This window comes from Sinocyclocheilus rhinocerous, unplaced genomic scaffold (genome assembly GCF_001515625.1).
Source record: "Sinocyclocheilus rhinocerous isolate Xijiao unplaced genomic scaffold, SAMN03320098_v1.1 scaffold1303, whole genome shotgun sequence".
NCBI classification, from domain to species: Eukaryota; Metazoa; Chordata; class Actinopteri; order Cypriniformes; family Cyprinidae; genus Sinocyclocheilus; species Sinocyclocheilus rhinocerous.
In genome coordinates, this window is record NW_015625581.1 from 1,905 (window position 1) to 15,971 (window position 14,067).

The following is a 14,067-nucleotide window of genomic DNA, read 5'->3' on the forward strand; positions in this document are numbered from 1 at the left end:
TCCTGCAGTATCTCCTATTCATCTGCTGTTTATAAAGGCCAAAATAAGTGTTATTATGTTTTGTGTGTTTATATGCACCGTTTTTTGTGATGTCACTGTTATGTAAGCCACAGTCAATGTAACTGAAATTTACAGCAGATGTAATTAAGTTATGAGGAACACTGAAGTGTTTTGATATTTTTAGACTACTCAGTATATAGGGAGAAATATTAAAATGGTTACTCAAGGGTAAGTGTTTCTTTCATTGTGCATTTCAGAAAAAATTGTCTATGTTTGATTTAGACCCAGCATAAATCTTGACATGACATGAAGTAGATTGATTAAGTATACTAGCATATTAGAGACTGGTATAATTATTGGTGTTTTCTCAGGAAACAGTGGAGTGCTAAGAGGAATATACTAAAGCTAAGAGGTTGCTATGTTGAGCTCCTCATGATCTCGAAACTGGCAAAAATCCATCTCTGTGTGAAGATGTTAACTTATTTATTTATTTTCTATGAGATCAAAGACATATGTTTGACATTGACGTTCCTATGGTCAGATTACGTCAAGCATTAGGAAATGTTTGCTTAATTCTGCAGCTTGACAGAAACGCTAAGTGATCTTTAATGACACTGAGAGCTTCAATAAATATCCTTGGATGAACTAACTGCTGTAAATATGCAGAAATGGCAGCGGATACTTAATTGTGCACGGAAGCTTTCGAATTTGCCATCAACAACTAATATGCAGAACAAGCCAAATGAGGCTTCATTTTCTTAATGCTGCATTACTGATGAGTGCTGCTTGTAATATTGAAGCTTTTTACATTTTCATGACTGGTTTGTTTCATATTTATGTGCAGTGTTTTGCTGTTACATTTTCAAAAAGCAAAGAGTGTAATACGAATAAATAGCCCATGTCCATGATTAATAAACATAAACTCAGTGCATCAGGCAGGAATTAGTGGCTGATTTGTAATGTTTACCAAAGTACCTAGCTTCTCCAAGTGATGAAACATTATAATTTATGAAGTTTTGAAAGTCTGCCTTGAATAAGATTGAGGATGATTTTAAAGAAGCCTCTAAAAGCTAAGAAAAAATAAATAAATGATTTGTTTTCACCTTGTTGTTGTAATAACTTAAGAAGTGCATCTCGACTTATTGTCTTTTATGGTGTATGCGTCAGTGCTTCCCTCACTTCTTCTGCTTCAAGTTGTTTTTTCAATAGAAGACATTAAACTTTAATTTTGACTTAATGCTGCAGCTCTCTTATTGAGCCTCCAGGGGAAAATAAAATTTTGATCTAGTATGAAACATCCCCCAAAGGGTGGTTCTAGGTTACTCAGGCTACTGCTAAATGCACTGGGGTCATTTATTTGCATATATTAAAATAGTATGCTGGTCCAAGAGGAATATCAATGCACTTTTTATTGAAATTCACTGTCAACATCAAATTCAAAACTTCAACATAGCACTTGCTGTATAGCTACAGTACATAATACATAATGAATGAACTGAAGACAGATAAAGAAATATTCCAGGTTCTGTACAAGCTAAGCTCAATCTACAGCATTTGTTTTGATTATCACAAAATAATTTTGCCATATATCTTTCTCTTCTCTCTCTCTCTCTCTCTCTCTCTCTTAAGAAAAAGCAAAAATAAGATTATGGTGAGACATTTCCAAATGTCTAATCTACAGCATTTGTTTTGATTATCACAAAATAATTTTGCCATATATCGTTCTCTTCTCTCTCTCTCTCTCTCTCTCTCTCTCTCTCTCTCTTAAGAAAAAGCAAAAACAAGATTATGGTGAGACATTTCCAAATGTCCAAGCTGAATGGCCAGTTTTTGAGACTTTAACAGCTCAAATGTTACATTTATAACTTCATATAAGCATTACAATTTTGTTAAAACGTCTGTGTTATTTGAACTGTAAATTTGTTCTCATCACTTTACGGTTCATTTTTGCTTTCATTTTATGGTTGTTTTAGGGTTTTAGATGTTGTCATGTTGAAAAAACTGATATAAATTTACACAGAAAAGGTTAGAAAGCATTTCCTCCACACTAAAAGAATACTGAAAATATCTTGTGGCTGTACTATTGACGCAGTGATTATTTTAACATTTACGTCCCCATTACTGGCTCCATTTACTTCAATTGTGGGCCCCTCACTGTAACCCGGGAGGTATTGTTCAAAATATTTTTTTATTAACATTATATCACGATTGCTGTAGATTGAGCTTAATTTGTACCGAATCCAGAATATTCCTTTAGGACAGCACAAGAACCATACGTACTAAACTGTTGGTTGTCTGTAATCTGAGATTTTCTGTATAACCCTGTTTTTAGGGCTTTTGCAATGTAGTAATTGATATAATTAAATAATCTCAAGACTTTCTAAAACAGCAGAGAATATCAGAGGCTGGAAACAGCGGTAAAAGCAAGAACATACAGTACTTAACGTAAGCATATTTTTTTAAAGAGCTTGTTAAGCGAAGCTGAGGAGCATAATCAAAGAGTCCTCTTCAAAGCTTCATGCACAGTAGGAAATCACAGCTTTGCTCACATAAAGACACAGGGCTCTTCAGATATTAAAGTGTGTCATACACACAATAATTGGTAACAAATTTTCGCAGGAGAATAGTCATCACAGCATTAAATTGAAACATGCTCAGAGGGTAACACATCAATAGAAAACAAACATACAGTGCTGCTTAAAAAAGAAAGAGGACTTCGTAAATAAGGCATAATTTAGCATTGGAACCAAAACAACTAAGCAGAACACAAAGATGCATTTGTACGACAACCAAATTGAATGTACGGTTTCAATTTGCTCAGCGATTTGAATCTTAAATAACTACGGACTCCGCTGTGCTCATTCAGTCAATGCAAAAACATGGTGATGTCGATCAAAGCTGCTGAAATCCTCCGGCTCAGTTTGAGTTTTTAATAAGGCTTCTGTAAGGCATCATTAGCTGTGCGCTTTATTTTCATGGCTGATTCTGGAAGGGTAGCGTTATAGTCATAGTGGTGTCCTGCGGCTCTGCGAGTGGGCGGTTGACCATTTCGTTCTCGTTCTGTCTGGCGTTCTCTTCGTTCATTTGAGACACTTCAGTGGATCCCGCTTCGAAGCCGGGGACGGTGTTGGCCACATGGACCACGTGTACCTTATTTCGTCCCTTTTTGCTGAGGATGCAGCTGAACACCTTCTTGAAGCCCTTGCGAAAGTGTTTGGACACCAGGGCGTAAACAATAGGGTTGAGGCAAGAGTTGGCGTAGGCCATGCAGTGGGACAGCAGCCTGAAGGCGTAGGTGGTCTGATTGAAGGGAAAGTCTCCATAGAGGTAGCACAAAATGACCACATGGTACGGTAGCCAGCAGATGCAAAATAGCACCGTGACTATGATGATCATCTTGGTGACCTTGCGCTTGGCTCGTTTCGACTCCGACATCCCATTGAGAGGATCCACCGCGGTCCAGAGGTACTTGATGGTGCGTGTGTAGGACAGGCTCACGATAAGCACGGGAATAACATAGCCAAAAACAAAGGTGCAGGTGTCCAGAACCTTACGGTTATGCTCCTCCCATCCAGGCACACACACATTGCTGTTTTCGAAATCAATCAAGTCGTAGTAACTCAAATAAGGCCCGGCGAAAACAAGCGACAGGCCCCAGATTACCACCATCGCGACTACGGCGTTACACGGCGTTCTCAATTCTCTGGAGCGCAGGGGGTAACGGATGGCTAGATACCTGCAAAAAAAAAGAAACCCACCGTTCAAATGAAGCTGTGAAAAATTGGCTCTGTAGTCATGTATAAATAAACACAGGAAATGTTCATCCTGAAATTGAGTTTGCCCTGAAACACCATATGATCAATATAGCCAGAGGTTTCAGTGCACAAGATGAATGTGTCTTGTTGTTTCCTACTTAAAGGTGAGGTAATTGCCAATGGGGATTCTCAGCTTCCACTGAGCACTGGACCATTTTTCACAGAGCAGGAAACTGTCAAATTAACATGCTTTTTTCAAAGGTAAACACTTTGAGTGGGGATGGAGGGCAGTGGATCTGTTGCTCAGGCTGAGAGTAACATATTACACTGGGGCATATAGGTGGCCTTGTTACATTTATGCCATTATTTCAACAAAAAGGCTGGCTGGCTCTCCCATTCAGCTGTCTCCGGATCAGCTCACAAGTCCCACTCGTCACTGGTGCTTTAGTTCGACCTTAATGTTACATAATTTTAGCTAACATACCAGTAAGTGGATACGTTTCGTTGTAAAGACAGGAATAATGGGCTGCAGGTTTTTGGAGGTGTTTTATTAATGAAGTGGGTCGTTGGCGATAACTCCACTGACATTTATGCAGTCAAACTCCAACCTTTGCTGATGCAATTTGCAAGACTTTCTTGTGTTCAGGCAATCCATTTAATTAAATAACAAATCTGGCCCTGACCAATTACAACGCTGTTAAATTCAGCTTAGGATGTCGTTTTAGACCCCATGGAGCTACAGTGAAAATGTTACTTGAAGGTAAGCCATGATGCTATTAAGCCTAGTGTGAACTTCACCTGACAGGATTAATGTTATGTATAATCAGCATGCCTTGGTTGTCTTTAAAGGTCATTAACTTTTATGTCCCAAGGGTTTACAACTTTTATTAAAACTAATAGATTTTAATTGACTTCTGATTGTTATATGGATATCACATTAATACTTTTTACCATGCCATCTTTATTTACTTGTGCTTCTTCCCTTGTCTGAGATCATGACTTGTCATTTTATACAGTGAAAATCCTGCATAAAAATGAATGAGTATGTGTTTAAACTCATGATATTCTAAACAAATAATAAAGATGAACCATTTCTATAACTATTGTGTGAAAATAATCCATATACATTTTCACTATTTTTTCATAGTTGTCGCATCATCTCCAGAGAAATTTTGCACCTAATAAAGTTTTTTCCCCCAGAAGTTATTGTACTTGTTTACCAAGTCTGAAGACAGTGAAGATGAAATGTGAGATGTGACAAAAACAAAGAAAAATAAATAAATGTGGATATCACCTGAGAACAGAATATTGTCATTTCCACATTTTTCAAATTATGCCCAAATTGTGAAAATATCATTCAATTGTGTGTATTAGGATTCATAAAATGTTAGCTATGAAATTAGCCTTTACAAGACAAAAGAGTTGGCAGTTTTATTTCCAAACATAGTTAATAAAGTTTCCACCAGAATTTCCATCACAGAATGCCATTGACACAAAACATTACTGAAATAAAAAAAAGTAAATCAATGACAATTTTTCTGTGATGTATGCATATACACTGAACACATTAACATAATATTAGCTAAATGAAATAAACCAGTGAGAGTGTGAAAAGTGTTTTAAGAGAGTTTATTTTCTTAAAAAATATATAAGTTATTTCATTATAGCTAAAGAAACCCACCTGTCCACAGACACTGCGGCCAGAGTGAAACTGCTAGCGTACATGGTGAGGTTGATGAAGAAGTGAACCACCTTGCACATGAAGGACCCGAAAACCCAACCCTCCAGAGAGTATATGGTTGCTTGGAAAGGCACACAGAAGATGATGAAGAAGAAATCGGCTACGCTGAGGTTGAGGATGAACAGATTGGTGGTGTTATACCCAACCTGCCCACTTCTGAGGAGCACGGCCAGCACCAAACTATTCCCAATGGTCCCCAGAAGGAAGATGAGCGAGAAGACCACAGACACAATGACACTGGCTGGGTTGAGCTGGTAGCTCTCGGAGGCGTTCCAGTGTCCCATGGCTTTATTCAGGTCCTCGTGATCTGACATTTTAAGACATGAAGAGCCCTGCAAAAGGCCATAAATTATTAGACACTGGTGCATAGATTCACTAGGGACTTTCCTCTCACGAAGAATGTGAGGATTTGACGTAAAGTGCATGGTTGAAAATCTCACATATCTTTCCAGAATCTGAATCGCAGCATGATGAGATATAAAAGCTCTTGTGAAAAGCCATATAGCTAGACCCGCACTGAGAGCAAATATCAGGAGGATCAGACCTCAAGATGAACATGAAAAAAGTACATTGTGATTACAAAAGATCCTGAAAGCTGGTGCAAGTACAAAGAGGATTGAAGAATGAAATGGAGTCAAGACTAAAATCAATTTCAGAAAGCTATCATAACCTCTCTAAGGGCAATGAACCGGCCTCATCAAGATATGAAGAGCATGTCTCCATCTGGCTGAGAACTAATCGAAATGAAAATTGACAAATTCATTTTGTATACATCAGAGATCTTAGTGGAGAGTTGTTTGGGGATAAAAATACAGAGTCAATGTGGCATGATATCGTGGACTGAATAGAGTGCAATACATTGGGTTATGGCAGGATTATATTAGGCATTTTGTTGTTGGTTTAACCTGGCAAATGAGAAGGAATGCAATTGCCTACCAGCGGTTAATCTCACAGTATGTCCCAATAGGTGTTGCTCAGAAACAGTCAACATCGATTTCTCCTCTTCAATTATTGATCAGGCTATGGAAAGAGGAAGAAGAAAAAACACACTTTTTAGTTTTTACATTAACAAGCACACAGCTTTAATGATATAGTTATCTGGGGAATAGAAACATCTTCCCAGTAAATAATATTTTATAGCACTGTAAATATGTTTTTGATTGATTTGATTGATTTAATATGAATGTAGATTTTTTCCCATTTCAAACTATAGTTAATTTCTGGGGATCTGCATGCTGAATCAGCTTATACTGCAAAAACAGGATCAATTTATTTGAGAAGCAAAATTATGTGAGATAAGACTTGTTTTCAGAGAATATATGTTGAATGAACTTTATTTACAACATTTTGGTAGATTTAAAACTAGAAAAAAATGCTATGGAGTTTAAAAAAATTGGGGTGAAGAAAAACCGAATTCAAGATATATTGTCTGAAAAATCTTAATATATTAAATCATGTAGCTTCTCAAGCATGGTTGTTCTTGTTTCAAGGATGTTTAGATATTCTAGAGAGCACCACTAGTATTACAAACCAATAATAGTGATGAAGAAAGATTTATAAATAATGTAAATAAATTCTTTATACATATGATATTTATTAATAACATGTAAAAATGCAATAGGTATCTTCTAGAAAAACAATGCAAACCTGAAATCACAAAAGCTTTTCAAAGAGCATTTGTTAAGTGAGGAAAAGCAAAAGATTTCAGGGAATTGGGCTAGCGAATGTAATGCTGTGCTGCCTAATAGGCTGACAAAGTGCATGCTAAAAGTATGACAACCAGCTGACAATAAAAAAAAAGAAGTATGCAGAATATAGGTGACTAATCCTCTTCATGCAGAAATGTGGACATGTCCTATTAGGCTTTAATTGGCTGTCAGAATTCATCATGATATAATGAAAATGCTGACCTTCGGTCCCTCTTCTAAAACAATTACATTTACTTTAGTTTGTTTTATTTGATGAAACAACATAAACTGGATGATCGGATGATACTGCTGAGATTTTTTATTCATTCATTTTTTTTTTTTTGTCAAGCAGGAACAGAGCGTGACTCATTATTTAGTAAGACCATTATAGTGGTAAATGAACAGGAAGCCGTTTACTCTGAGAGGTATAGCTCTCCGGGATACATTCATCACAGTTATTTTCTCACTTCTGCAATGACTTTATAGGTAATTGAGAGTAAAAGAGGAAGTCAGAAATGGATGTGTATTATTAACTATAGGTGAAGTGTTCTTAAAAGCATGTATTTCTCAACAGTAGCTTTAAGAGCCTCTCTTTTTACTCTGTTTTCAGAAATTACGGCTCTAAAGCAGACTAGCACTGTAATCCCCCATTAGTGAATTATGCTTCAGCCTTATTGATCAGTCAGTACAGACTCTTTTGTAGAAATAATTTCAGAGATTAGGTTATTTATAGATTCATACCACACAAGCATGTGTGTTCCAGCTTTAAGAGACAGAGACACCACTTAAGTCGGTGCTGGCAAGACAAAAGTTGAATATTTTTGCTTTTCTGGCTTTTGGCATCTCTTCTTTGTTTTGCCGTCTTTGTTAGGGAACAATTCCCTTTGTAAACACACCTAACTGTCTTTCATGTGAAGCCAGCTGACTAGCTGCCAGTGAATATAACATGAACTGTCCTTCAAGAAGCAGGGCTGTTAAACTGATCCCTTTGGTTACAGTCACGTATTGCATCCGTTTTGTCACTTGACAAATGGCACACCAAACCTCCTCACACTGTCTCTCGCTAACCACCTTTTAAACTAATTTACCATTTAAAATAATTACGTCAAACTTTCATGAACTCAGAGCCAAATAAAAGCATCTCAGTACATGAACTGCATCCCTTTAGACTAAGATTTCAAAAGAGACTCGTTCTAACAAAGACAGAAAAATAGCATTAAAATATATTGAAAAATGTTGTAATGAAGCATGCACAATGCAGCATATATAAATCTATTAAATAAACATTAAATAGAGTATACAGACACATTAAACAAAGAAACAACGTAATGCGTAGACGCATTGTGTGTAATACAATATAAATGCATCTTGCAGTCTAAAATTATTTTCAGATAAATAAAGATAAAACATCCAAGGTCATCATAGAAATATACATACATTAAACATCATTCTTGAGATGTTATGGAAAATGTGTACTAACTGTGAATGCCAGAGAGCCAACACAACATCCTAGAATCTGATGCTGGTGTGAGAATTCCAATCAGTTGTTTTTACTTACCAGTTTATAGGATGAACAATGACTGTATATCCACGATTTAGATTCATTGTGATACTGAGAAGCTTCTGGTGTCCAGGCAAGCTAGAGGTGCTTGCAGAATGCAACAGTACTTGAACAGCATTCATCTCCTCTCATTCCGCTTCTCCGTTTCTCTATGCGTTCCCTCCCTCACTCCCCTTCACATATGAAGGCTCCTCCTCCACATCGTGGTAAAGGCTCACACTTCACTGCAAGAGAGAGAGAACATGCAGTGATTCTTTCTCCATGCACATTCCTACAAGATCTTTTCATCTGCGTTACTAATGCTGCACCTGAGCGGTTGCATCAATGCGGCTCAGGCGCAAATCTAGAATATAAACTTGGTAAATTATTCAGAATGAGGCCTTGGTGTTCAGATGGTATTTACTTTTTGCATCATGCTTTGCACATGGGCAGTTTTCCTTTTAGGAGCATGATTTAGAAATGTATCAGAATATATTTCCCAAGAGATGAGAATTCAACTGCAATCCATTTAAATTGGATACACACTATGACCAAATCAATACACCTTCAAGACATCATTGCTCATGCTAATATGACAGAAGAATGTCTACAAAACTGTTTCTGTTACTTCCACACAAATTTCACAGTTATTGTTTTTGGAAAGTGTGCTATAGCACATTTACATTGTGAATGCAGTTGTTTCAAATCTGGAACACGTTTGCATGTTTTCATCAAAGTCAAAAATATAGGCAAACAAACTTCTTGAACAGGACGATCAGGGATGTTGTTATATTAAGATACATATTTTGTATCTTCCACAGTATCTGAAAGGCAAACAAAATAAGAAACAAATACACATCATCATTTTGTTAAAAATTTTACACCCCCATGTTATAATGCACTGTGTTTTATTATTGAGCATGAGTGACTGTATTCACCCTTTGTAATAGTTGTGTATGAGTCTGCTGTGTGCATGCTCTTGGTTTGCAAAGGGGTCTTTCAGGTCATTCAGGTCTTCAGGTCACAAGTGCATTATACAACACAGCACTGCCTTTGAAATTCATCTATGAATAATGCACAGCTCAGACTACACAACCTGTGCTGCAACATATATGAGACCATTTACAATATAGTGCACATTGAATGGCTTCTGTTCTCTTGCATGGTACTACTTCCACCACATTCCCCATTTCTATACCCAAATGAGGATTTTTTTTCCTACTTGGCGATAGAAAATGAATGAAACCCATTTCAGCAGTACAGTAACTCAATCCACACAGACTATAATGACATCCTCTCAGAGGTCTGTCACTCTAGGGTTTCCCTGCTGATGTTCAAGCCCCTCAAATCAGAAGAAATCATGTAGCCACAAGCAAATGGGATGACACTAGTTCTTCTGTCATGCACAATCTTTGACCAGATCAGCCCACAGTACAATGCTTGACAGTGACACAATTCATACATTTTTGTCTAAGTTATTCAGACTCATTCACTTAGCACTGTGCCGACATACAACGAAGTTGCACTATGGGCGTCCCGAGTTCGAATCCTAATTTGAGGACCTTTTCCAATCCTGCCTCACTATCTCTCTCCCATTTCGCTTCCTGACAGTTCTGATCTGTCCTGTCGTAATAAAGGCAGTGTGGAACGCGATCATCCCTTCTTCTTTACTACTAGTTTTAATACGAAATAAACATGAATGAACATATCATGCCTCCTGTAATTGCTCAACCAGTGTTTCAACCATGGAAAGACGTCAATAAAACAGCTTGTAAACAAAATGTCACGTAGCATTTCAGTTACATCAGGCAAGTCAGTGTCCGTAGATCGTTTGTTTGCTAAAGAAATTAAGTCTAGAGAAGAACATTTCATGAAATATTAGACTATATACTCATTATATTTGACTTTACCTGTTAGGGTTGTCTTAATTATTTAATGTATGTTTAAATAAATCTGTTATGAAACAAGTTATGACAGCCACTGTGTATTTCAATTTCAACAACAAATATACATTTTATAATTTAGAATTTAATTTATAAACTACATTATGTGCAGTTTACATGTTTGCATACATTTTTTTAAGTTGAGTGTTGATTATTATTGTAACAAAGTTCGTAGTCACGGGAAGAAGGAGACGGGAACCGGCGGACATTTAAACAATTTAATAAAATAAACAAACACAAAACGAAAGTAAAGCGGCAGCCCCTCGCGGACGACTGCCGCACACAAAACACAAAATAAAGTCCAGGCCTGGTCCTCTCTCCCAACACTGTCGTCACTCCTCCCTTTTATCCTTCCGGAGCTCCTCCGTGAGACTCGAGACCGGTGAGTGATGCAGGTGTCGCTCATTATCAATTACTCCACCGGCCTCGCTCCGTTCCCACGGCTCTCGGCCCCGCCCCCACTCGTCACAATTAGATTTTAAAATAAATAGTCATTAAGTAATTACTAAATAGTATTTAAGTTTGGGCTCTGTTGTTAATTGTAACCTTATAGTAGTCTAATGTAAAAGGGCTTTGTATAGTTTTAGAGCATAGGCTGAGGTAAATCTCTGTTTAATAAAAAAGCAATTTTATGTTTAGTATTTTTTCCCTCTGCTTTACCAAAACCATACCGAACTGTGACGTCAAACCAAGGTACGTACCAAACCATCATGTTTGTGTACGTTACACCCCTAATATATATATACATATATATATGAAGAGTTCAGATGCAAAAGCCTTTAAGTACCATCTGAAATTCAGCCTCCTATGTTTAGGTTCAGTAATTTTACTCTAATGGCAATGTATAGGTCCTTTTCTATGCAATTAAAGAGAAATAGCTGAACATAAATATAGGAGTCTGATAAAAATGCTTATTTTAGAAGAAAATTTCAGACGGCACTTACAGGCTTTTGCATCTGAACTCTTCATATATATACATATATATATATATATATATATATATATATAAAGAATATATATGATCATTAATTGAAACTCACAAAACCTGTCAATAACATGTCACCCCACAACCAGAAGAAAAAATGTAATTATATTGAATGAAGCCTATTTTAGGACCATTGTTATTTATTTAGAATTATAATCCTCCCCCAACCATAATGGAAAAAATAGTATAATATTTATTTAAATTGTAAAGTATCTGCTGTATTTCCCTAAATGTATGCTTATTTTTAAATGTACAATTATTGTATTAAAGCAATTATATATATATATATATATATATATATTGTATAGCACATGACACATTGATTACATAGGTTTGTCACCTATAGTTCTCATTTTCACCTACAGGTATTTTTTAGAACAAACCAGATTGTGTTTTATACATGTGTCAGTTTGATTCTTACTGACAGATGTTTACTTTAAATTACTTCTAAATTCTAAAATCTTCTTCAGCACATTCTGTACATATTAAACATTCACTTAACATCTCAGGGAATATCCTCAAGCAATCTCAATAATGTGTGAAACAGCACATGTGAATTTCTCCTGTAGCTATTCAGCTGTCATGCTTGTTAAAAGTGGAACACAACAGGTACAGAGTTCACATTACCAACAGAGAGGCTTAAATAAAACAGTCAATCATTGCTAATAAGAAATTTAGAGTTTGCTGTCAGTGTTTTTATTAATGTATACCAGGGTTCCTGAATTAGGTTTCGCCAAGGGCCGAATTCTGCCAACAATACCAAGCCAAGGGCCACTGACCTATATATATATATGACTACTGACTACTGACTCTGGTGCTTCTGCTATCTTAGTGATGTTGGACTTGTCATCTGCCTTCGACACTGTCGATCACGAGATTCTTATTTCTCGTTTGGCGTCTCATGTGGGACTGGGGGGGGTGGTTTTAAACTGGTTTAAATCATTCTTAACAAACAGGAGATTTGTGGTAAAAACTGGAAGTTTTCACTCGACCACAGGCAACCTAACTTGTGGAGTTCCTCAGGGTTCTATCTTATCTCCCGCTCTCTTCTCTCTTTATCTTCTTCCTCTGGGCTCTATTTTTAGAAAACACAACGTCTCTTTTCACTGTTACGCCGATGACCTACAAATTTATTGTTATTATTATTACAATTATTATATTATTGTTGCTCTTGTTAAAATAATCACAAGATGTTCACAAGATGAATATTCAGATTTTTTCCCCAGTAGTCTGTTTTATTCAAACAATTATGAACATTTTTGCATTTAGATACAGAAGAACTTTGCCTGTTGAATATTAAAAACAAATGAACAAACAAAAAATCTGGATCTCCATGTCTGCCATGCAAATCAACTGTTCCTGCTCATTCCCAGACTGGATCTCTTCCCCCCACTTTCCCTAATTGCAGATTCAATTATTCGATTTGTCAGTATTAATATTTTTATGCTTATATTTTTTTTTGGGGGGGGGGCAAACTGTAAAACCGTGTGTCCCAACCAGACAAGACGCGATAAAAAGTATCTTTTCCATGTAGTTTTTGTCCTAACTAGCGACACGTGACAATAAGCGACATGGGATTCTATTTTAGGAACGGTTTTTATTTTCTGCTATTTTCTGTCATACAAAATATGACAGTGATAATCTCAGGTAATCATTACGTACTTTATTCAATGTTAAAAGTGTCTAATGTGAGTTTGAATATTATTTTGCGCTATCTTTATAGCCATAGTGAAAGCAACAATAGATATTTTACCTCAGATCTTGAAAATAAATTAAAGCCAACTTGTACGTTAAAACTGTGAACTCACTGCGAACCAACACGTGTATTCCATAACAAAGATATCACTCACTCACTCAAAACTGTTCAGTCCAATCATGTTTGAATCATCTATTTTCCGTGTCCACTTTTCTTTTCTACACACTCGCCATGTTTTTGCTGTCACATCGTATCTACACTGGACGCGACAATGCATTGCAAATCATTTGAATGTTGTGTCAGTACGTTATAAATAGAGCGAGTCAACAGTTTACTGTCGGGGATTTGTCGTGTTGCCGCCGCATCCAAGATCCCTGCAAACAAGCCTGGAAACCATATTCAAACTGGACAATGATGTGGTGTCCTCACCAATAAAGAGTCCTCCTAAAATGCATACAAATACACTGTCTTAAACTCTTAGCATCAATCCAAACATAGGCCATACATACATGTTCAATCTCTGCAAAAAACATCAGCAATGTACACTTTTAAATAGAAAAAAAAACTCCTTTAGACTGGGCTTGAAATGACACATTTCCCAACCAGGACACAGCACAATGTGTTCAGCAGGTGAGCGACACTGGCTACCGCTTACTCTCCTCTTCTTCTTCTTCTTTTGTGTTTAATGGCGGTTGGCAAACCAGCTTAAGGTGCATTTC

At 36.7% G+C, this 14,067-nt stretch overlaps 1 protein-coding gene across 1 annotated transcript; it reads right to left on the bottom strand.

Annotated features, from left to right (window-relative positions):
* Positions 1-2,966: 2,966 nt before the first annotated feature.
* galr2b (galanin receptor 2b) lies at positions 2,967-8,845 on the bottom strand. The gene is made up of 4 exons (XM_016569714.1): positions 8,743-8,845; positions 6,433-6,516; positions 5,437-5,828; positions 2,967-3,736 (listed from the first exon to the last, which is right to left on the bottom strand). The coding sequence occupies exons 3-4, from the start codon at positions 5,808-5,810 to the stop codon at positions 2,974-2,976; spliced, it is 1,137 nt and encodes a 378-aa protein (XP_016425200.1). The 5' UTR covers positions 5,811-5,828; positions 6,433-6,516; positions 8,743-8,845; the 3' UTR covers positions 2,967-2,973.
* Positions 8,846-14,067: the final 5,222 nt, after the last annotated feature.

Coding starts and splice junctions, on each gene's coding strand:
- galr2b (XM_016569714.1), bottom strand. CDS start 5,810: ATGTCAGATCACGAGGACCTGAATAAAGCCATGGGACACTGGAACGCC. Junction 3,737..5,436: donor GCCGCAGTGTCTGTGGACAG/GTGGGTTTCTTT, acceptor TTTTTTTTGCAG/GTATCTAGCCATCCGTTACC.